The sequence below is a fragment of the Rana temporaria genome, chromosome 10 (genome assembly GCF_905171775.1).
Source record: "Rana temporaria chromosome 10, aRanTem1.1, whole genome shotgun sequence".
Lineage (NCBI taxonomy): Eukaryota > Metazoa > Chordata > Amphibia > Anura > Ranidae > Rana > Rana temporaria.
Window position 1 is genome coordinate 7,548,657 of NC_053498.1, and position 22,160 is coordinate 7,570,816.

General features: G+C 46.1%; 1 protein-coding gene across 1 annotated transcript; it reads right to left on the reverse strand.

Moving 5' to 3' along the window:
* Positions 1 to 8,985: 8,985 nt before the first annotated feature.
* On the reverse strand, positions 8,986 to 20,729 carry LOC120915960 (dispanin subfamily A member 2b-like). The gene is made up of 2 exons (XM_040326802.1): positions 20,438 to 20,729; positions 8,986 to 9,170 (listed from the first exon to the last, which is right to left on the reverse strand). Exons 1-2 carry the CDS (start codon positions 20,606 to 20,608, stop codon positions 9,003 to 9,005), a joined length of 339 nt encoding a protein of 112 aa, XP_040182736.1. The 5' UTR covers positions 20,609 to 20,729; the 3' UTR covers positions 8,986 to 9,002.
* Between the last annotated feature and the right edge of the window lie 1,431 nt (positions 20,730 to 22,160).

A 22,160-nucleotide genomic window follows, 5' to 3' on the forward strand; every position in this document is an offset into this window, starting at 1 on the left:
TAAAAAGCGTCATTTGCGTGGGGTCACATAACATTTCAATAACACACGCCCACATCTTCCAAATTTGAATTAGGCGGGCTTACGCCGGCCTATTTACGCTTTTAAATGTCCTTATTTCTTCTGAGAAATCCTCACTTCCTGTTCTTCTGCCTGTAACTCCACACAGTAATGCAAGGCTTTCTCCCTGGTGTGGAGTGTCGTGCTCGCCCCCTCCCTTGGACTACAGGAGAGTCAGGACTCTCTCTACGTTGCAGATAGAGAAAGGAGCGGTGTGTTAGTGGGCGTCCTGACTCTCCTGCAGTCCAAGGGAGGGGGCTAGCACGACACTCCACACCAGGGAGAAAGCCTCGCATTACGGTGTGGAGTTACAGACAGAAGAACAGGAAGTGAGGATTTCTCAGAAGAAATAAGGACATTTAAAAGCAAAATGGAAGGATGAGGTAAGTGAAGGAGGACTGCACTAAGGTAAAGGAAGATATTTAGGGGCAGAGACACAAACCACGATGGAGAAATTTCATGGGATGCCGTTAAAGTTTATGTGCGTGTAAAGGCAGGCGTCCCAATACTTTTGGTGATATGGTGTATCGAAAAATAAGCAAAAATAAAGGAAATGGCTAACTCCACATCCAAAGGATAATAACTCTCCCCTGTGTAAGTATCAGCGGGGGTCAAACATCAAGAGATGAGGGCACATGTGAAATGAGAAGAACAGGAAGCACTCAGCCAGAAAAATCCGTCTGGCACAAGCTTGTAGAGCAGATAATGCTGACTAAGCATGAACGATTATAGCAAAGAGGGAACCGTAATCCTGCCCTGAGGCCGTTCCTATAACAAAGTACAATACAGGCCCATGAATAGCGATATAAAACGATATAAATACAGATGCCTGGCAGCCGGCTGACGACATGCAGGGCCGCCATCAGGGGGGTACAGGCAGTACACCTGTAAGGGGCCCGGATGGCAACCCTCCCATTTTTTTTGCATTACACCTGTAAGGGACCCAATGGTCCCCAGGGCCCCTTACAGGCCGGCCGGCTCCAGGGGGGGCCCTGCCTAAAGCTTTGTAAGGAGCCCCAAAATTTGTGATGGCTGCCCTGAGGCCACATATAGGCTTACCATAGGCGTGCGCACAGGGTGTGCCAGGTGTGCCTGGGCACACCCTAATCGTGAGTGGGCACACCCTGCTGATGCTTGTGGCACCCCTGCTTCTCTACTCGTGGGAACCCCCCTTCTGAACTTGCTACTTGTGGCACCCCTGCTTCTCCTACTCGCGGGAGACCGACGACCCCCCTCCGCGGTTCTCAATCCCCCCTGGGAGACCGGTGGCAACACCCCTGCTTTTCAAGTCTCGGGTACTGGTGACCGCCCCCCCCCCCCACTTCTCAACTCGCGGGAGATTGGTGCCACCCCCCTGCTTCTCAACTGGTGGGCACCCCCTAATGTTATGGGCTGCGCACACCAGTGAGGCTTACTGTCGGTGTGAAGGGGTTAAGGACTTTTGAAATGTGTCAATTATTTTATAAATAATGTATATACGGTACTGTGCAAAAGTTTTAGGCAGGCGTGGGAAACAAATGCTGTAAATTAAGAAAGCTTTCAGAAATAGAAGTGTTAATATTTTTTTATTTGAATCAATTAACAAAAGAGAAATCCTAATCCAATCAACATTTGGGGGGGGGGGGGGCACCCTTTGCCTTCACACCAGCCTCACTTCTTCTCGGTAGACTTACACACAGTTTTTGAAGGAACTCAGCAGGTAGGTTGTTCTATGCACATCTTGGAGAACTAAGCGCCGATCTTCTGTGGATGTCGGCTTCTTCCCATCCTTCTGTATCTTCATGTCATCCCAGACAGACTCCATGATGGGTGAGATCAGGGCTCTGTGGGGGCAAAACCATCACTTCCACGATTCCTTGCTCTTCTTTACACTGAAGATAGTCCTTAATGACTTTGGGGTAGATTCAGGTAGCAATTACGCCTGCGTATCCATTGATACACAGCGTAATTGCTAAGTAGCGCCGGCGTATCGACTTTCTGTATTCAGAGAGCTCGATACGCCGACTGCAGCCTAAGATACCACTGGCATAAGTCTCTTATGCCGTCGTATCTTAGGCTGCATTCTGACGCTGGCCGCTAGGTGGCGTTCCCGTAGTTGTCAGCGTAGAGTATGCAAATTGCATACTCACGCCGATTCACAAATGTACGCGCGCCCGGTGGTCGTGTTTTACGTCGTTTGCATTCGTCGCTTTCATCGTAAGGCTGCTCCTGCTATTAGGAGGCGCAGCCAATGGTAAGTATAGACATCGTTCCCGCGTCGGGATTTTCAAAATTTACGATGTTTGCGTAAGTGGATCCTGAATGGCGCTGGATTTACCGCAATGCACGTCTGGAATTTTTCCCGACGGAGCATGCGCAGTACGTTCGGCGCGGGAACGCGCCTAATTTAAATGATCCACGCCCCCTACGGGATCATTTAAATTACGCACGCTTACGCCGGCCCCTTTTACGAAACGCCGCCGCAAATTACGGAGCAAATGCTTCGTGAATGAAGCGTAGCTCCAGTAATTTACGGAGGCGTAGCGTAAAAACTGTACGCTGCGCCGCCGTAGCAGTGCGCGCCCCTACTTGAATCTACCCCATTGGATGCAGGTCCGTCTTTAAGGCAGGGCAGGAGGGGCAGCTGCCCTGGGCCCTGTCATTGTTGTGGGGCCCAAAGCAGCTGCCTCATACTTGCCAACTATCCCTGTTTAAATCCCCTTGTCCCTTGAGGTTTTAGTCCTGTGCTGTGTCCTGATATCTCAGTGTGAAGTGCTGCTACTAATGCTGCCCAGCTCTGCCCTATTGTTGTGTACAGATGACTCACCTGCAGACCCTGTGTTTACATCTAAATAACTGTCATTCATCTGTAAATCATGACGGCATTCATATGTAGGAATGGAAGAGATGATGTTGATCATCGCGGGACACCGGTTGCAAAACGGTCAGCGGCACGCGCGAGACCTGGGCACTTAAAGGGCAACGTACCTGTACCTGCTTGTGCCCAGCCGTGCCATTCTGCTGATGTATATCGGCGTTAGGCGGTCCTCAATTGGTTAAAGACTTGGTTAAAGGCCCTGATTGGATGTATGTTTGGGGGGGGGGGGGTGATTTGTTGTCCTGCTGCAGAACAAATTTGGGGCCAATCACACGCCTCCCTGATGGTATGACATGGAACCTGGCAGCCGTGCCAACATGACCACATGAAAGGGGCCTTTGTTACAACTGAGAATACAATCAGTAGCATTATAGGGACAATTATTTCCAACAACAAAACAAACTGGAACAAAATATCTCTGGATGAAGAGTTACATTGTATCATTTTCTCATATATATTATATTTTGGCCGGAGATGAACTCTTCCCTTCATACTGAGAAGATGGAGGGAGACATTTATAAGGTGGATGTCACAGATCTACAGCTTTACTTTCCATTCCTAAAGGCCATCAGCCATGCTGGTACATGTAGTTCCATCGTTCTGCTGTTACCTGTTATCCCACAAGACTCGTGTTCAAGACGGGTCAGCCCCCTGCTGTTCATTCAACGAACTACACGCCGACCGTCTTCCCTTCTACAGTATGTAGGTGGTGCTTCTATACCCTGAGCAACCGGTAGGCTGACCGCACATGTTTCTTCAGATTTACCAAAACCATAAAATATGCAGTGCCCAGGTGTGCCCTCTCATTAAGACAACCCTGTGTACCCCCAGTGTTCCCAGTGCCTCCCAGTACACTTTCTGTACCCCCAGTGTTCTCAGTGCCTTCCAGTGTGATCTCTGTACCCCCAGTGTCTTCAGTGCCTCCCAGTACACTTTCTGTACCCCCAGTGTTCCCAGTGCCTTCCAGTGCGATTTCTGTACCCTCAGTGTTCCCAGTGTGATCTTTGACCCCCAGTGTTCCCAGTGTCTGCCAGTGCTATCTCTGTACCCCCAGTGTCTTCCAGATGCGATCTTTGTACCCCCAGTGTGATCTCTGTACCCCCAGTTTCCCCAGTGTGATCTCTGTACCCCCAGTGTCCTTAGTGTGATCTCTGTACCCCCAGTGTCCTCAGTGTGATCTCTGTACCCCCAGTGTCCTCAGTGTGATCTCTGTACCCCCAGTGTCTCCAGTGTGATCACTGTACCCCCAGTTTCCCCAGTGTGATCTCTGTACCCCCAGTGTCCTCAGTGTGATCTCTGTACCCCCAGTGTCTCCAGTGTGATCTCTGTACCCCCAATGTCTCCAGTGTGCTCTCTGTACCCCCAGTGTCCTCAGTGTGATCTCTGTACCCCTAGTTTCCCCAGTGTGATCTCTGTACCCCCAGTTTCCCCAGTGTGCTCTCTGTATCCCCAGTTTCCACATTGTGATCTCTGTACCCCCAGCGTGATCTCTGTACCCCCAGTTTCTCCAGCGTGATCTCTGTACCCCCAGTTTCCCCTCTGTACCTCCAGTTTCTCCAGTGTGCTCTCTGTACCCCCAGTTTCCCCAGTGTGATCTCTGTACCCCCAGTGTCCTTAGTGTGATCTCTGTACCCCCAGTGTCCTCAGTGTGATCTCTGTACCCCCAGTGTCCTCAGTGTGATCTCTGTACCCCCAGTGTCTCCAGTGTGATCACTGTACCCCCAGTTTCCCCAGTGTGATCTCTGTACCCCCAGTGTCCTCAGTGTGATCTCTGTACCCCCAGTGTCTCCAGTGTGATCTCTGTACCCCCAATGTCTCCAGTGTGCTCTCTGTACCCCCAGTGTCCTCAGTGTGATCTCTGTACCCCTAGTTTCCCCAGTGTGATCTCTGTACCCCCAGTTTCCCCAGTGTGCTCTCTGTATCCCCAGTTTCCACATTGTGATCTCTGTACCCCCAGCGTGATCTCTGTACCCCCAGTTTCTCCAGCGTGATCTCTGTACCCCCAGTTTCCCCTCTGTACCTCCAGTTTCTCCAGTGTGCTCTCTGTACCCCCAGTTTCCCCTCTGTACCCCCAGTTTCCCCAGTGTGATCTCTGTACCCCCAGTGTCCTCAGTGTGCTCTCTGTACCCCCAGTGTTCTCAGTGTGATCTCCGTACCCCTAGTGTCCTCAGTGTGATCTCTGTACCCCCAGTGTCCTCATTGTTCTCTCTGTACCCCCAGTGTCCTCAGTGTGATCTCTGTACCCCCAGTGTCCTCAGTGTGATCTCTGTACCCCCAATTTCCCCAGTGTGATCTCTGTACCCCCAGTTTCCCCAGTGTGATGTCTGTACTCCCAGTGTCTCCAGTGTGATCTCTGTACCCCACTTTCCCCAGTGTGATCTCTGTACCCCAGTTTTCTCAGCATGATCTCTGTACCCCCAGTTTCCCCAGTGTGATCTCTGTACCCCCAGTTTGCTCTCTGTACCCCCAGTTTCCCCAGTCTGATCTCTGTACCCCAATTTCCCCAGTGTGATCTCTGTACCCCCAGTTTCCCCAGTCTGATCTCTGTACCCCAATTTCCCCAGTGTGATCTCTGTACCCCCAGTTTCCCCAGTGTGCTCTCTGTACCCCAGTTTCCCCATTGTGCTCTCTGTACCCCAGTGTCCTCAGTGTGCTCTCTGTACCCCCAGTGTGATCTCTGTACCCCAGTTTCCCCAGTGTGCTCTCTGTACCCCAGTTTCCCCATTGTGCTCTCTGTACCCCAGTGTCCTCAGTGTGCTCTCTGTACCCCCAGTGTGATCTCTGTACCCCCAGTTTCCCCAGTGTGCTCTCTGTACACCCAGTGTGATCTCTGTACCCCCAGTTTCCCCAGTGTGATCTCTGTACCCCCAGTGTGACCTTTAGAAGTGTTTAAAAAGTTGGACTAACTTTTTGAACTGTCAGTAAAAAAATGTGGCTTTGTCAGTAATTTTTTTTTGTGTCGTGTCAGTAAGTTTCATTTCGGAAGGTTTTCACCCCTCCGCCGGATCACTTCCATCTGACAGCCACAATCGCTGCAGCCGCTGGGAGTGTGTAAAAAAAATAAACCCTGCCGCTGCCGCTGCCGCCGCCGTCGATATAAATTATACGGCAGTGGCCATAAAAGGGTTAAAGCTGAACTCACAGCAGATATAAAATTGAAATGAAAATAAGACAGAAGAAGGCAGAGTGACGATGTGACAGCCGGCAGTACAGAGTCCATCGGCTGGGCAGAGTTCTGGGCCGATGTTGGGTCGGCCCATTCGCAGATCCCACTAACAAAGCTCCCCGGTCACACATTCCACCCAATCTGATTAGAGACTGAAATGCTTTGCACCACTTGGCATCCCACCACCCCCGGGGGGCCCCCCGCTCTGCACCCCGCCTCGCCCCTCCGCCCTGCAGGAATTTACCAGAGATAAACACAGGAAACGGAGCCCAGAGGGTCCGACTGATTTCGCAGCGACTTCCCGAGGGATTGCCGTAAATTAAAAAATACATTTCTTGATAATCCTGGGAAACCGGCGGAGGCTCGGGATGGGAACGTCTCATGAAACGCGCACCGCCGAAAATGTCTGTCGTTATGATCGCAATTCGAAAATTAGTAAATTCGAAAATCCGAAAATAAGAAAGAAATTTCAAAATACAGTGAAACCTCGGATTGCGAGTAACGCGGTCGGGGCCGCTGATAGAAATCATGGGGCCCCGTACAGCCTACCTGACGGGGCCCCCTTCAGCTCCACCCCTGGTCCAGCCCCTCCTTCAGCCCCGCCCCTGGCCCAGCGACTTGACAGCGGGACATGCCAATGCCATAATGTACTGCAGAGACAGTGCCACATATGCCGCCAATGCCTTAATGTACTGCAGACAGTGCCACCCATGCCATGCCACCAATGCCATATTGTGCTGCAGACAGTGCCACCCATGCCGCCAATGACATAATGCCATTGGCAGCATGGGTGGCACTGTCTGCAGCACATTACAGCATTGGCGGCATGGGTGGCACTGTCTGCAGCACCATACAGCATTGGCGGCATGGGTGGCACTGTCTGCAGCACATTACGGCATTGGCAGCATGGGTGGCACTGTCTCTGCAGGCAGCACATGTGTTATGGGCCATAATGCATGTGCTACCTACAGACAGTGCCACCCATGCCGCCAATGCCGTACTGTGCTGCAGACAGTGCCATCCATGACGCTAATGCCATAATGCATGTGCTACCTGCTGACAGTGCCACCCATGCCGCCAATGCCATATTGTGCTGCAGACACTGTCACCCATGGCGCCAATGGGATGATGTTGTTGTTAAGGGACATGACTGGAGGATTTTTTTTTATATTTAATTATTTATCTGATCAGGTTGCCGGGCCCCCCTGCTGGCCGGGCCCGGTACAACAGGGCCAGTTGTACTGGCCTATCAGCGGCCCTGAACGCGGTTAACGAGCGTTTCGCAATACAAGCATTTTCTTTTTTTAATGCTGACTCAGGTTTGCTAGTGCTGTCTCGCAAAACAGCAGGATTCAAGCCACAGCAGTGTGCAGTACCGCGTTTGGCCAGAGGTTGAGGGGGCGCCGGAGTCGTTTCGGAAATACTGAGAAATATTCAGTTCCACAAAACCTTTCCGAGGTTTTCCGAGTTCAGCCGAGCTGTCTCAGAGTATTTCCGAGGCTCTCTGGCGCCCCCCCTTCCCCACCTCTGGCCGCATGCGGTATTGCATGCCATAGAAGTCAATGCGGAACAAATTATTTTTGTTTCCATTGACTTCTATGGGGAAACTCGCTTTGATATGCGAGTGCTTTGGATTACGAGCGTAATCCTGCAACGGATTATCCTCGAAAATCCGAGGTTACAGGTGGCCACAAATAGAAAGGTCAAGCACTCCAAGGCTGATGCATCCATGCACAGGTAGCCCAGATGACGTGTTTCAGGGGCTTGTCCCCCTTTCTCAAGTCTACCGATGTCCATATCAGGCTTCCCATTGGCTGTTAGCTAGTACATTGGCCATTCCCTGTTCATTAGACACTAAAGGCTGGGGCAAAGCAGCATCCGGAATATGTTCAGGATCTAACAGAGGTGGCCACAAATGAAAAGTCAAGCTCTTCAAGGCAGGTGCTTTCGCACAGCCCAGATGACGTGTTTCGGGGGGATGTCCCCCTTTCTCAAATCTTCCAAGGTCAAGCACTCCAAGGCTGATGCATCCATGCACAGGTAGCCCCAGATGACGTGTTTCGGGGGGGATGTCCCCCTTTCTCAAGTCTTCCAAGGTCAAGCACTCCAAGGCTGATGCATCAATGCACAGGTAGCCCAGATGACGTGTTTCGGGGGCATGTTCCTCTTTCTCAAATCTACCGGTGTCCATATCAGGCTTCCTATCTGGCTGTTAGCTAGTGCGTTGTCGGTTCCCTGTTCATTAGACTCATTGGGTTTGGGCTAAGGAGCATCCGGAGGATGTTCAGGATCTTACCGAGGCAGCCACAAATGAAAAGTCAAGCTCTTCAAGGCAGGTGCTTTCGCACACAGGTAGCCCAGATGACGTGTTTCGGGGGGATGTCCCCCTTTCTCAAGTCTTCCAAGGTCAAGCACTCCAAGGCTGATGCATCAATGCACAGGTAGCCCAGGTGACGTGTTTCGGGGCATGTTCCCCTTTCTCAAGTCTACCGGAGTCCATATTTAGGCCTCCCACTGGCTGTTAGCTAGTACATTGGCCGTTCCCTGTTTATTAGACTCAATGGGCTGGTATTAAGCAGCATCGGGAGGATGTTTAGGATCTAACAGAGGTGGTCACAAATAAAAAAAGTCAAGCTTTTTAAGGCAGGTGCATCCACTTACAGGTAGCCCAGATGACGTGTTTCGGGGGCATGTTCCTCTTTCTCAAATCACCCAATAAAATCGTCTGGAGTTGGTTTCATCACAATAAACGCACAATTTTATTTTTTTATTTGTTTTATTTACACCCCCCCCAACCCCCCCCCAACCTCTCAGCTGTGTGATATGATTACGTTTCCTTCTTTGTGATGTAAATATATATATATTTTAAATACTGCTTATGTATATCTCATAGTCGCCCCCCCCCCCCATCCCGTCTCTCCTTCACTGCATTCCTTTATGATAGATTTGCATTCCGATCACAAAGTAAAGGATAAAGACAACAATGTACATAACGATGCCGATCACCGACGAGGCGATATTCAGCTGGTAGGTCGTACGGGAATGTTTGGCGGCAACGGTGTCGTTCTGTAGGTAGATGGCGTCTCGTGTCTGAAAAAGGCAAAAAAAAAAAAATATATATATATATATTATTCTTATACATTTATATAGCTCTGACATATAACGTAGCGCAGTACAAAGCTCACTGAGTCTGTCACATCAGTCTCTGCGCCAGAGGAGCTTACACTCTAATGTGCCCTCCCCCCCCCCCACAGTCACGCACTGTTATTATTATGCATTTATATAGCTCTGACATAAACTTCCTGGCCAGTTTAGAAATAACAAATGTTCACAAATGTCTGACACAGATCTGCCCCTGCTGCAGCCTCTCACCACGTGACTTACTACAAAGTTACAATGAGAGAGAGGAGAAGTCTGAGTAATCCCCGGGGGACAGGGGAGTGAGGAAACAAGACAAAGTTACAATGTAAGTCTGAGTGATCATCGGTGGGGAGGAGACTGAGGAAATGAGACAAATATACAATGTACAGTCTGAGTGATCAGGGGGGGGGGTGTATGTGCTGAAGGGGGGGTCTGTGCTTAAAGGGGGTCCATCTGTGCTGAATAGAGGGGTCTGTGCGGAATGGGGGGGGTCTGTGCTGAAGGGGGAGTCCATCTGTGCTGAATGGAGGGGGTCTGTGCTGAAGGGGGGGTCTGTGCTGAAGGGGGGGGGTCTGTGCTGAAGGGGGAGTCCATCTGTGCTGAATGAAGGGGTCTGTGCTGAAGGGGGGGTCTGTGCTGAAGGGGGAGTCCATCTGTGCTGAATGGAGGGGTCTGTGCTGAAGGGGGAGTCCATCTGTGCTGAATGGAGGGGTCTGTGCTGAAGGGGGGGGTCTGTGCTGAATGGAGGGGTCTGTGCTGAAGGGGGGGTCTGTGCTGAAGGGGGGGGTCTGTACTGAAGGGGGGTCTGTACATTCTCTAGGCTATATTTATATGGGCATGGGGAAATGCTTCCTCCTGCCTGCAGAAGACTGATCACACCATCACAGCCTGGATAGAGGCACTAACCGTAGCTTATGAAGGGTTTTTAATGATAAAAAAAAAGTAAATATAAATATATAAAAAAAAAATGTAATTAAATGAAATGAAATTAAATATAGTTGCAAATTAAATAAAATATAAATAAAATAAAAGTAAATAAAGAAAAATATGAATGAAATAATATATAAATAAAATAATACATAAATAAAATATTATATGAATAAAATAAATATACATCAAATATAAATAAACAAATAAAAATATAAATAAAATAAAAGGCGGAGTTTTTCTGAACAATTATCCTGTTCTGTATACGAGGGGCATGTCAGGAAAATATTCATGGTGACAGGGCTATGTTACCTCCGATGCAAGATCTGCGCTCTGTAGATATATCTCTGGATATATTTCTATAGATATCTCTGTAGACATTTCTGTAGCTATTTATGTAGATATGTTTATATATAGCTCTATAAATATTACTATAGATATTTCTGCAGGTATTTTTGTAGATATTTCTATAGATATCTCCTTATATATCCTTATAGATATCGCTGAAGATATTTCTGTAGACATTTCTGTAGATATCTCTGTGGATATTTCTATATATATTTCTATAGATATCTTTGTAGATATTTCTGTAGATAATTATGTAGATATCTCTGTAGCTTTTCTGTAGATATCTCTGTAGATATTTCTATAGATATCTCTGTAGATTATTCTGTAGATCTTCTGTAGATATCTCTTTAGATTTTCTATAGACATCTCTGTAGATATTTCTATAGATATCTCTGTAGATTTTCTGTAGATATCTCTGTAGATATTTCTATATATATATCTTTTTGTGTAGATATTAAAATATATATTTCTGCAGGTGTTTCTGTATATATTTCTGTAGATATCTCTGTAGATTTTCTGTAGACATTTCTGTAGATATCTCTGTAGATATTTCTATATATATCTCTATAGATATTAATATAGATATGTCTGCAGGTGTTTCTGTAGATATCTCTGTAGATATTTCTATATATATATATCTCTATAGATATTAATATAGATATTTCTGTAGATTTTCTGTAGATATCTCTGTAAATATCTCTGTAGATTTTCTGTAGATATCTCTATAGATTTTCTATAGCTATCTCTGTAGACATCTCTGTAGATATTTCTGTAGACATCTCTGTAGATATCTCTGTAGATATTTCTGTAGACATCTCTGTAGATATCTCTGTAGATATTTCTGTAGAAATCTCTGTAGATATCTCTGTAGCTTTTCTATAGATATCTCTGTAGACATCTCTGTATATATTTCTATAGATATCTCTGTAGATTTTCTGTAGACATTTCTGTACATATCTCTGTAGATATTTCTATATATATATATATTTCTATATATATATATATATATATATATATATATATATATATATATATATATATATATATATATATATATCTATAGATATTAATATAGATATTTCTGAAGGTGTTTCTCTAAATATCTCTGTAGATTTTCTGTAGATATCTCTATAGGTTTTTTATAGCTATCTCTGTAGACATCTATGTAGATATCTCTGTAGATATTTCTATAGATATTTCTATAGATATGTCTATAGATATCTCTGTAGATATTTCTGTAGATAATTCTACAGATATTTCTGCAGACATTTCTGTAGATATTTCTGTAGATTTTCTATAGACATTTATGTAGATATCTCTGTAGATATTTTTATATATTTTTATATAGATATTTCTGCAGGTGTTTCTGTAGCTATCTATTTTCTATAGATATCTCTGTAGATTATTCTGTAGATCTTCTGTAGATATCTCTTTAGATTTTCTATAGATATCTCTGTAGATTGTTTGTAGACATTTCTGTAGATATCTCTGTAGATATTTCTATATATATAGATATATATAGATATATATATATATATATATATATATATATATATATATATATATATATCTATATATATATATAGATATATATATATATATAGATATTAATATATATATTTCTGCAGGTGTTTATGTAGATATCTCTGTAGATATTTCTGTAGATATTTATATAGATAATTCTGTAGATATTTCTGTAGATATTTTGGAAATATCACCGGTATCTTTGTAGATTGTACGATCGTCTCTCGCACACAAAGAGGATTTGTCTCCTTGGACCCTGGAAATGCCCGCTGGCCGCGCACTTGTTCCGCCCGAGGACAAAGATCGCACAGAACCTTCTAACCAGCGACTCGTAAAATTCCATGAAAACACGGACGATGGGACATTTTTTTCCCCCGTTCCTCGGCGCTAAACAAGGCCGCCATTGTTTCCCGGCCGCCTCTGGTAGACCTTTCGGTGGTCTCCGGCCCCTGAATGGTTCCACATGTCCCTGCGATGATCCCAGGAATTATTTTTTTTCTCCCAGCAGAAGGAAATTTGTGGAATTCCACGGGCGGAAAGTTGTGGAAATTTTGACTTCTTTGCGTCTTTTTTGAGACCCTTAAAGCTAAACTCAGCGGAGATTGTAAACGCCCCTCCCCCCGCACTGCAAGGGTTAAATGGTCATTTTATTCCCCGCTCTCCCAGCAGATGGCGCCCTCTTCTTCTTTCCCCCTGTTGTGGGCGGGGCTTAAGCGTCCTCACTTACAATGCAGGACTGACGGTTCTGCGTTGTACACAATGGGCTGGATTCAAGAAGCAATTGCGCCTGTGTAACCATAGTTACACAGGCGCAATTGCTTACTTCCCCCGGCGTAACGAATGCTCCTGATTTAGGAACCTCGTTACGCCGACTGCAGCCTAAGATATGCGCGGCATAAGGCTCTTATGCCCGCATATCTTAGGCTGCATTCTTGCGATGGCCGCTAGGGGGCGTTCCCGTTGTGCTCAGCATATAGTATGCAAATTGCATACTAACGCCGATTCACAACCGTACGCGAGCCCTGCGTACGCAGTTTTCGTTGTTTCCGTCCGTCGGGTTCCGCGTAAGGCTGCTCCTGCTATTAGCAGGGGCAGCCAATGCCCGTCGTTCCCGCGTCGCAAATTTAAAATTTAACGTCGTTCGCGTAAGTGAATCGTGAATAGCGCTGGACGCCATTCACGTTCACTTTGAAGCAAATGACGTCCTTGCGACGTCATTTACTGCAATGCACGTCGGGAAAGTTTCCCGACGGAGCATGCGCACTACGCTCGGCGCGGGAACGTGCCTAATTTAAATGATTCCCGCCCCCTACGGGATCATTTAAATTGCGCGCGCTTACGCCGGGCATTTTGCCGGAGCGCCCACGCAATTTACGGAGCTACTGTGAATCAAGGGTAGCGCAGAAAATTTGCGGGGGCGCAGGGCAAAAACGTTGCCCTGCGCCTACGTAAAGACTGCGCAAATGTTACTGAATCTACCCCAATGGTGTCGGAGTGCGACCGCCGGACGGAACGCCAGAGGGGAGGGGCTTCGGGGGACCAGCTGCTTCAACACCCCCCCACAAATCCTCTCCCAGCATAAATCCTCCAATCACAAATCTTTGCCCCCTCTCAGCTCAAATTCTCACCCCTCATTCACCCCTCCTTACACCAATCACCCCCCCCCAAAAAAAAAAATCACCCCTCCTAGGACAAATCCTCTCCCCAAATTTACACTCCTAGCACAAACACTCCCCCCCTCATCCCCCCTCCCAGCATAAATCCTCAAATCACAAACCTTTGCCCCCAATCCCCCCCCTCAGCTCAAATTCTCACCCCCATTCACCCCTCCTTGCACCAATCTCCCCCCCCACCCAAAAAAAAAACACTCCTCCTATGACAAATTGTTTCCTCAAATTTGCTCTCCTAGGACAAACTCTCCTCCCAATCCCCCACTTAGCATAAACCCTCCATGCAAAAATTTGTCTCCCCCAAATTCCCCCTCCCAGCTCAAATTCTCCCCCCCCCCCACTCTCTCCTCCTTGCACCAATCTCCTACCCCCCCCAAAAAAAGAAATCACCCCTCCTAGCACAAATCCTCTCCCCAAATTTGCACACCTTGCACAAACCCTCCAATCGCAAATCTTTGCCCTCAATCCCCTCTCTCAGCTCAAATTCTAACCCGCCATTCACCTCTCCTTGCACCAACCCCCCCAAAAAAATCACCCCCCCTAAGATAAATCCTCTCCCCAAATTTACACCCCTAGCACAAACACTCCCCCCAGTTCCCCCTCAAAGCATAAATCCTCAAATCTTTGCCTCCAATCCCCCCTCTCAGCTCTTATTCTCACCCCCATTTACCCCTCCTTGCACTAACCCCCCCCCCAAAAAAAATCACCCCTCCTAAGATAAATCCTCTCCCCAAATTTACACTCCTAGCACAAACACTCCCCCCAGTTCCCCCCTTCTAGCATAAATCCTCCAAGCACAAATCTTTGTCCCCCCCCTCAACCCCCCGAGCTCAAATCCTACACATTTATCCCTCCTTGCACCAATTCACCCCCCCCAAAAAAAGTCATCACTTCTAGCGCAAATCCATTGCCCTAAATTGCCCTCCTAGCACAACCCCCCCCCCCCCCCCCCAAATCCCCCTCTCCTAGCATAAATCTTTCAAGCACAAATCGTTGCTCAAAACCCTAATCCATCACGCCAGCTCAAATTCTACACCCCTCCCATTCTCCCCTCCCAGCACTAATCCCCTTTACAAAATAAATAACCCCCCTCTTAGCACAAATAACACCTCCCAGCAAAAATCCCCCATCCTAGAATTAATCCTCAACCTCCCCTCTTCCCAGCAAATCCACCCTCTCATAATAAATCCCCCCCCCCCCAGCTCCAATAAAAATATTCCGCCACTTAGCACAAAAAAAAACTAAATACAAATCTCCCCACCCCCCCTCCCAACACAAATGCCCTCTCAACACAAATCCCCTCCCCTCCCCTTGTTATGACTAGAGGCACACAAGTGGCGAGGTCCCAGAATCACTGGGGTCACCGGAGACCAGGTCACCCAGCACCCAGGACAAAAATGACAAACCTCTCCTGGGGATGAGGGGAGGGGGCTTTAACAGATGAATAGTTGAAGTTAGCCAAGTATAATACATCCGGGGCATGGGCGTCTGCTCCATAGGGTAAGAGGGGGCAATTGACCCCCCCTAAAAAATCAAGAAGGTGTTGAAGAGTTTTGCGGCTGCGGGCTGTCTGAGCGGTCCCGGGTCGGATGTCACACAGGCAAAGCAAGCAGAGTGAAGCCGCCTCCCCCTCCAGTGTTTATGTGTACACAAGGGGAGGGAACCTGCTGTGCCTGTGCCACGCTGATGGCTGATCTGAGGTAGTGAATGGGATGGGGGGTTCATCTGTGCTGAAGGGGGGGTATGTGCTGAAGGGGGGGTCTGTGCTTAAAGGGGGTCCATCTGTGCTGAATGGAGGGGTCTGTGCAGAATGGGGGGTATGTGCTGAAGGGGGGGTCTGTGCTTAAAGGGGGTCCATCTTTGCTGAATGGAGGGGTCTGTGCGGAATGGGGGGGGGGTCTGTGCTGAAGGGTGAGTCCACCTGTGCTGAATGGAGGGGTCTGTGCAGAATGGGGGGGGGTCTGTGCTGAAGGTGGGGTCCATCTGTGCTGAAGGGGGGTCTGTACATTCTCTAGGCTATATTTATATGGGCATGGAGTGAAGCTGAATTATCTCAAGAGCTATTTCACACTGCCAGCTGGCCACGTTGGCGCTAAAGCGGCATTGTTTTAGCTGCGCTATTCGGCCGCTAGCGGGTCGCTTTTAACCCCCGCTAGCATTTGAAGAAAGGCTTAAATGCGACTGTGTATCGCCGCTGCCGAAGCGCCCCCCCCCCCCTGAAAAAATGTCAGCGGACGCCCATGGGGCCAGGGCGAGCGCAACTCCAGCTGAGAGGCAACGAGCCAAACCGATAAAACGCAAAATTAGCTAAAAAGACACTTTCACACAAATACCGCCAAATCCCGGGAACACGTGACCCAATGGAAGGTGATGACCTCCGCTGACCACACCGGGGGAATGGAAGGCGATGACCTCCGCTGACCACACCGGGGGAATGGAAGGCGATGACCTCCGCTGACCACGCCGGAGGAAAGGGAAAGGGAAGGTGACAAAATAACGGACGCCGAATTCCATTCTTCGCTAGAAAAGTTCATCTGGGATCTGAAGAATTTTCAATTTCAACATTTGTTGAATTTTTTTAATCATTAGTTGGGTTCGTTTACGAGAAGAAAATTTAAAGGAGCAGAAAAAAAAAAAAATCTCGAATGAACAACGAATGTCGTTTTCCTTACTTTCATTCCAAAATCGAATGTTAAACGCCATCAAAATATTTAAACGGGCAAACTAGACAGCCGCCTAGGGCACCATCCTGCCTAGGGCGCCCGGCCACTGGTGTTCTTACTCTCTTCTCTCTGCAGCAAGCAACTAAGTCTCAGCATCAGCAGGCAGCGGCCACTCCATACACACTCGGTGTCAGAGGCGCTGCGGCGGCGGAGGACTGTGCCTGTGTCCCGACTCCCGAATGAATGGAAGCAAGCAAACATTCATTGATGGGCCCTGGTTGGCTGCATTTAATGGCCGCTGGTGAGGCTGCATTGATGGGCCCTGGTTGGCTGCATTTGATGGGCGCTGGTAAGGCTGCATTTGATCAGCTCTGGTGAGGCTGCATTGATGAGCACTGGTGAGGCTGCATTTAATGGGCGCTGGTGAGGCTGTATTGATGGGCGCAGGTGAGGCTACATTTGATGAGCGCTGGTGAGGCTGCATTGATGGGCGCTGGTGAGGCGGAGGACTGTGGTCTGTGTCCCGAATCCCCAATAAATGGAAGCAAGCAAACATTCATTGATGGGCCCTGGTTGGCTGCATTTAATGGCCGCTGGTGAGGCTGTATTGATGGGTGCTGGTGAGGCTGCATTGATGAGCGCTGGTGAGGTTGCATTTAATGGGTGCTGGTGAGGCTGCATTGATGGGGACGCTGGTGAGGCTACATTTGATCGGCTCTGGTGAGGCTACATTGATGAGCGCTGGTGAGGCTGTATTGATGGGCACTGGTGAGGCTACATTTGATGGGTGCTGGTGAGGCTACATTTAATGGGTGCTGGTGAGGCTGCATTGATGGGGACGCTGGTGAGGCTGCATTGATGAGCGCTGGTGAGGCTGCATTGATGGGGACGCTGGTGAGGCTGCATTGATGAGCGCTGGTGAGGCTGCATTGATGAGCGCTGGTGAGGCTGCATTGATGGGGACGCTGGTGAGGCTGCATTGATGGGCGCTGGTGAGGCTGCATTGATGAGCGCTGGTGAGGCTGCATTGATGAGCACTGGTGCTAGGGCAATAGGAGATTATTGGGCCCCCGGGCAATAGATTATGGGGCCACACAGAATACACACACACACGAAAAAAGGTACTGGAGAGGCGGGGCAGTTATAATCTTGGAATTTAAAAAAAAACACAGATTTTTACCTACTGTCCTTGGTTTTACTGAGGCTGGCATCCGTGATGGGGCACCCTAGTGGCATGGGGCCCTTGGGCAGTGCCCGAGTGCCCGAATGGTCAGTCCACCCCTGGGCTAGGGCAGTATAGGGGCTGGCTTGACTAGTATAGGGGCAGGCTAGGGTAGTATATAGATAGGCTAGGGTAGTATATAGACAGGCTAGGGTAGTATATGGACAGGCCAGGGTAGTATATAGACAGGCTAGGGTAGTATATGGACAGGCCAGGGTAGTATATAGACAGGCTAGGGTAGTATATAGACAGGCTAGGGTAGTATATGGACAGGCTAGGGTAGTATATGGACAGGCCAGGGTAGTATATAGACAGGCTAGGGTAGTATATAGACAGGCTAGGGTAGTATATAGACAGGCTAGGGTAGTATATGGACAGGCTAGGGTAGTATATAGACAGGCTAGGGTAGTATATGGACAGGCTAGGGTAGTATATAGACAGGCTAGGGTAGTATATAGACAGGCTAGGGTAGTATATAGACAGGCTAGGGTAGTATATGGACAGGCTAGGGTAGTATATAGACAGGCTAGTGTAGTATATGGACAGGCTAGGGTAGTATATGGGCAGGCTAGGGTAGTATATGGACAGGCTAGTGTAGTATATGGACAGGCTAGTGCAGTATATGGACAGGCTAGTGTAGTATATAGACAGGCTAGGGTAGTATATGGACAGGCTAGTGCAGTATATGGACAGGCTAGTGCAGTATATGGACAGGCTAGTGTAGTATATGGACAGGCTAGGGTAGTATAGGGGCAGGCTAGTGTAGTATATGGACAGGCTAGGGCAGTATATGGACAGGCTAGTGTAGTATATGGACAGGCTAGTGTAGTATATAGACAGGCTAGTGTAGTATATGGACAGGCTAGTGTAGTATATGGACAGGCTATTGTAGTATAGGGACAGGCTACTGTAGTATATGGGCAGGCTAGGGTAGTATATGGACAGGCTAGGGTAGTATAGGGGCAGGCTAGGGTAGTATAGGGGCAGGCTAGGGCAGTATAGGGACAGGCTAGGGCAGTATAGGGTGAGGGTGACACCTCTGCACCAACCATCCCCTCCTCGCAAACTGTCTGAGCGGTCCCAGAAGGTACACAGACAGGCACAACAAAGCAGAGTGAAGCCGCCTCCCCTCCTCTCTGTTTATAGTGTACACAAGGGGAGGGGACGTCCATGTGCCACCGCCGCCGCGCTGATCTCAGGTACTGAATGAAGAGGGGATATGCACTGAAGGGGGGGTCTGCACTGAAGGGGGGGTCTGCACTGAAGAGGGGGTCTGCACTGAAGAGGGGGTCTGCACTGAAGGGGGGGGGGTCTGTGTAACATGCAGGTGGTCAGGAGCTGTGGGGTGCTGTGTTTATTGTCATTAAGGCAGAGATTGGTGTCAGTAGAGCAGAGGACGATGTCAGTAGTTTTTATTATTTTATTATTTATTTATTTTTACGTTTTTTTTTGTTTTTTGTTTTTAGGATTCCCATTAGGGGACTTTAGTGAAATTTAAGGGGCCTAAACAGGGGTATCCATGCCGCACACGGTGATTAGGGGGTGCCCAGGCACACCTGGCACACCCTGTGCGTAACACCGATGAAAGCAATAGTTCTTCTCGGATATCTTTAATTTTAGGCATACATTTGTTTCTAAAATGTCTGCTAGGTAATCAGATCGCCGACACGGTCGCCAAAATTGGAGGCAACAGATGATACAGCAAAAGATCTATTATTAATGAATAATAATAATATATATAAAATAATAATAATAATAATAAAAAAAAAAAAATATATAACAATAAAAATATAAATAATCATAATAATATAAAAAAAACAATAACATAATAATAAAAATATATAATAATAATAGTAATAATAATAATAATAATATTATTAAGAAAATATATAACAATAGTAAAATAATAATAATAATAATAATAATAATAATAATAATAATAATAATAAATATAATACAAATATAATAATAATATAATAATGAAAATAAAAAATAAGAAAATATATAACACTAGTAAAATAATAATAAAAAAATATATAATAATAATAATACAATAATAATACTGATAATAAAAAATGTAAAATAATAATAATAATAAGAAAATATATAACAATAGTAAAATAATAATAATAATATACAATAATAATAATAATAATAATAATAATAATAATAAAAGTATATAACAAAAATAATAATAATAATTCAAATAAATAATAATAATAATAATAATAATAATAATAATAATAATAATAATAATATAATAAGAAAAAAATATATAACAATAGTAAAATAATAATAACAAAATTATATAATAATAACAATAATAAAAAAATAATAATAAAAATATATAACAATAATAAAATAATACAAATACAAATATATAATAATAGCTATAATAAAAATATAATAATAATTATAAAAATAATAAAAATATAACAATAATAATAATAATAATAATAATAATAATAATAATAATAATAATAATAATAATAAAAGTATATAACAAAAATAATAATAATAATTCAAATAAATAATAATAATAATAATATAATAATAAGAAAAAAATATATAACAATAGTAAAATAATAATAACAAAAATATATAATAATAGCAATAAGAAAAAAATAATAATAAAAATATATAACAATAATAAAATAATACAAATACAAATATATAATAATAGTTATAATAAAAATATAATAATAATTATAAAAATAATAAAAATATAACAATAATAAAATATATAATAATAATAATAATAATAATAATAATAATAATAATAATAATAATAATAATAATAATAAAAAATATAATAATAATAAAAAATAATAATAACAAAATAAAAATAAGAATAAGAATTACCTTGACTGAGAAGATCAAGGCAGCGATCCCAATCGGAAAAAAGCAACAGATCATGCTACAGATGGACCATATCAGGTAATCCTTGTGCTGGGGAAGACGGGCGACCGGTTCCGGCTGCACGTTGATCACAGGGGATGCGTGCTCGTAGGAATTTTTGGTGTCGCTCTCCATTTCCAGGATCTGCTCGCTTTTCTCTCTGGCGTTCTTTCTCCTCCGCTGGCTGATGTGAGCGTCTATTCAGGATGAAGTGCTGGAGAGCTCCAGTGTGAGCCACGAGGGCGGAGCCTACGGCATTCAGGAACCTTGTGCTGGACGAAGACTTCCTTACAGCTCACAGGGGCTGATTGTACGCATTGGGCGCTCTTCGCTCCCACACCCCCATTGGGCATCGGCCAAGATTTTTTTTTTCAGGTTAAATCAGCTAAATACATTCCAGGTGCAACAAAATAAAATATATGCAAGAGTAGAAAAGTCTGTCCCCTACCAGTATTCTGCAGAGAAGGAGACTTGCTCTCTGTGGGGAAGCAGTGGTCTCTCTGCAGAGGTCAGCAACCAGCAAAACCCAAAGTGGTTCTAAAGTTAGAAAGTTTTTTTCTGCCCTTACCGCCAAAATCTCCCCCCTTAGTACATATCTTCCCCCCCATCCCCTAAAACCCCCCAAGCACATATTTTCTACCCCCCCCACTTCAAATCCTCCCTTCCAGCACAAATTAATCTCAAATCCCCCGTCCTAGCAAACATCTTTTTCACCCCATCCCCCCCAACACAAATCCCCTAAATCACAACTTTTAGCATCCCCCCCCAAAATTCCCCCTCCTAGTACATATCCCCCCCACTTCCAATCACCCCCTTCCAGCACAAATTACTCCCAAATTCCCCCTCCTAGCACAAATCATCTTCTCCATATCCTCCTACCAACACAAATCCCCCTAAATCACCACTCTTAGCACTCCCCCCCCAACATTTCCCCCCTCCCAGCACAAATTACCCCCAAATCCCCCTCTCTCAGTACAAATCTTTGCCCCCCCCCATAACCCTCCCCTCAAAAAAATCCATCTTTTCTAGCCTTTACCCCCAAAATTTTCCTCCTAGTACAACATCTTCTCCCTCCCCCTTCATATCGCCCCTCCCAGCACAAATTCCCCCCAAATCCCCCCTCCTAGCACAAATCTTTATCATTCCATTCCCCCTCCTAACTCATATCCCCCTAAATCACCACTCTTAGAACTCCCCCCCCCCCTAATTTCCCCTCCTAGTACACATCTCCCCCTTTTTAGATTGTATATATTTTATAGCAGAAAGTAAAAAATACTGGGGTAGATTCAGGTACATTTGCGCAGTTCTTACGAAGGCGCAGCGCACAATTTTGCCGCTGCGCCTCCGTAAATTACCTGCGCTACGCTTGATTCACGGAGCACTAGCTCCGTAAATTGCGTGGGCGCTCCGGAAAAATGCCCGGCGTAAGCGCGCGCAATTTAAATGATCCCATAGGGGGCGTGGATCATTTAAATTAGGTGCGTTCCTGCGCCGAACGTAGTGCGCATGCTCCGTCGGGAAACTTTCCAGACGTGCATTGCAGTAAATGACGTCGCAAGGACGTCATTTGCTTCAAAGTGAACGTGAATGGCGTCCAGCGCCATTCACGATTCACTTACGCAAACGACGTAATTTTCAAATTTCGCGACGCGGGAACGAGAGGTATACTTAGCATTGGCTGCCCCTG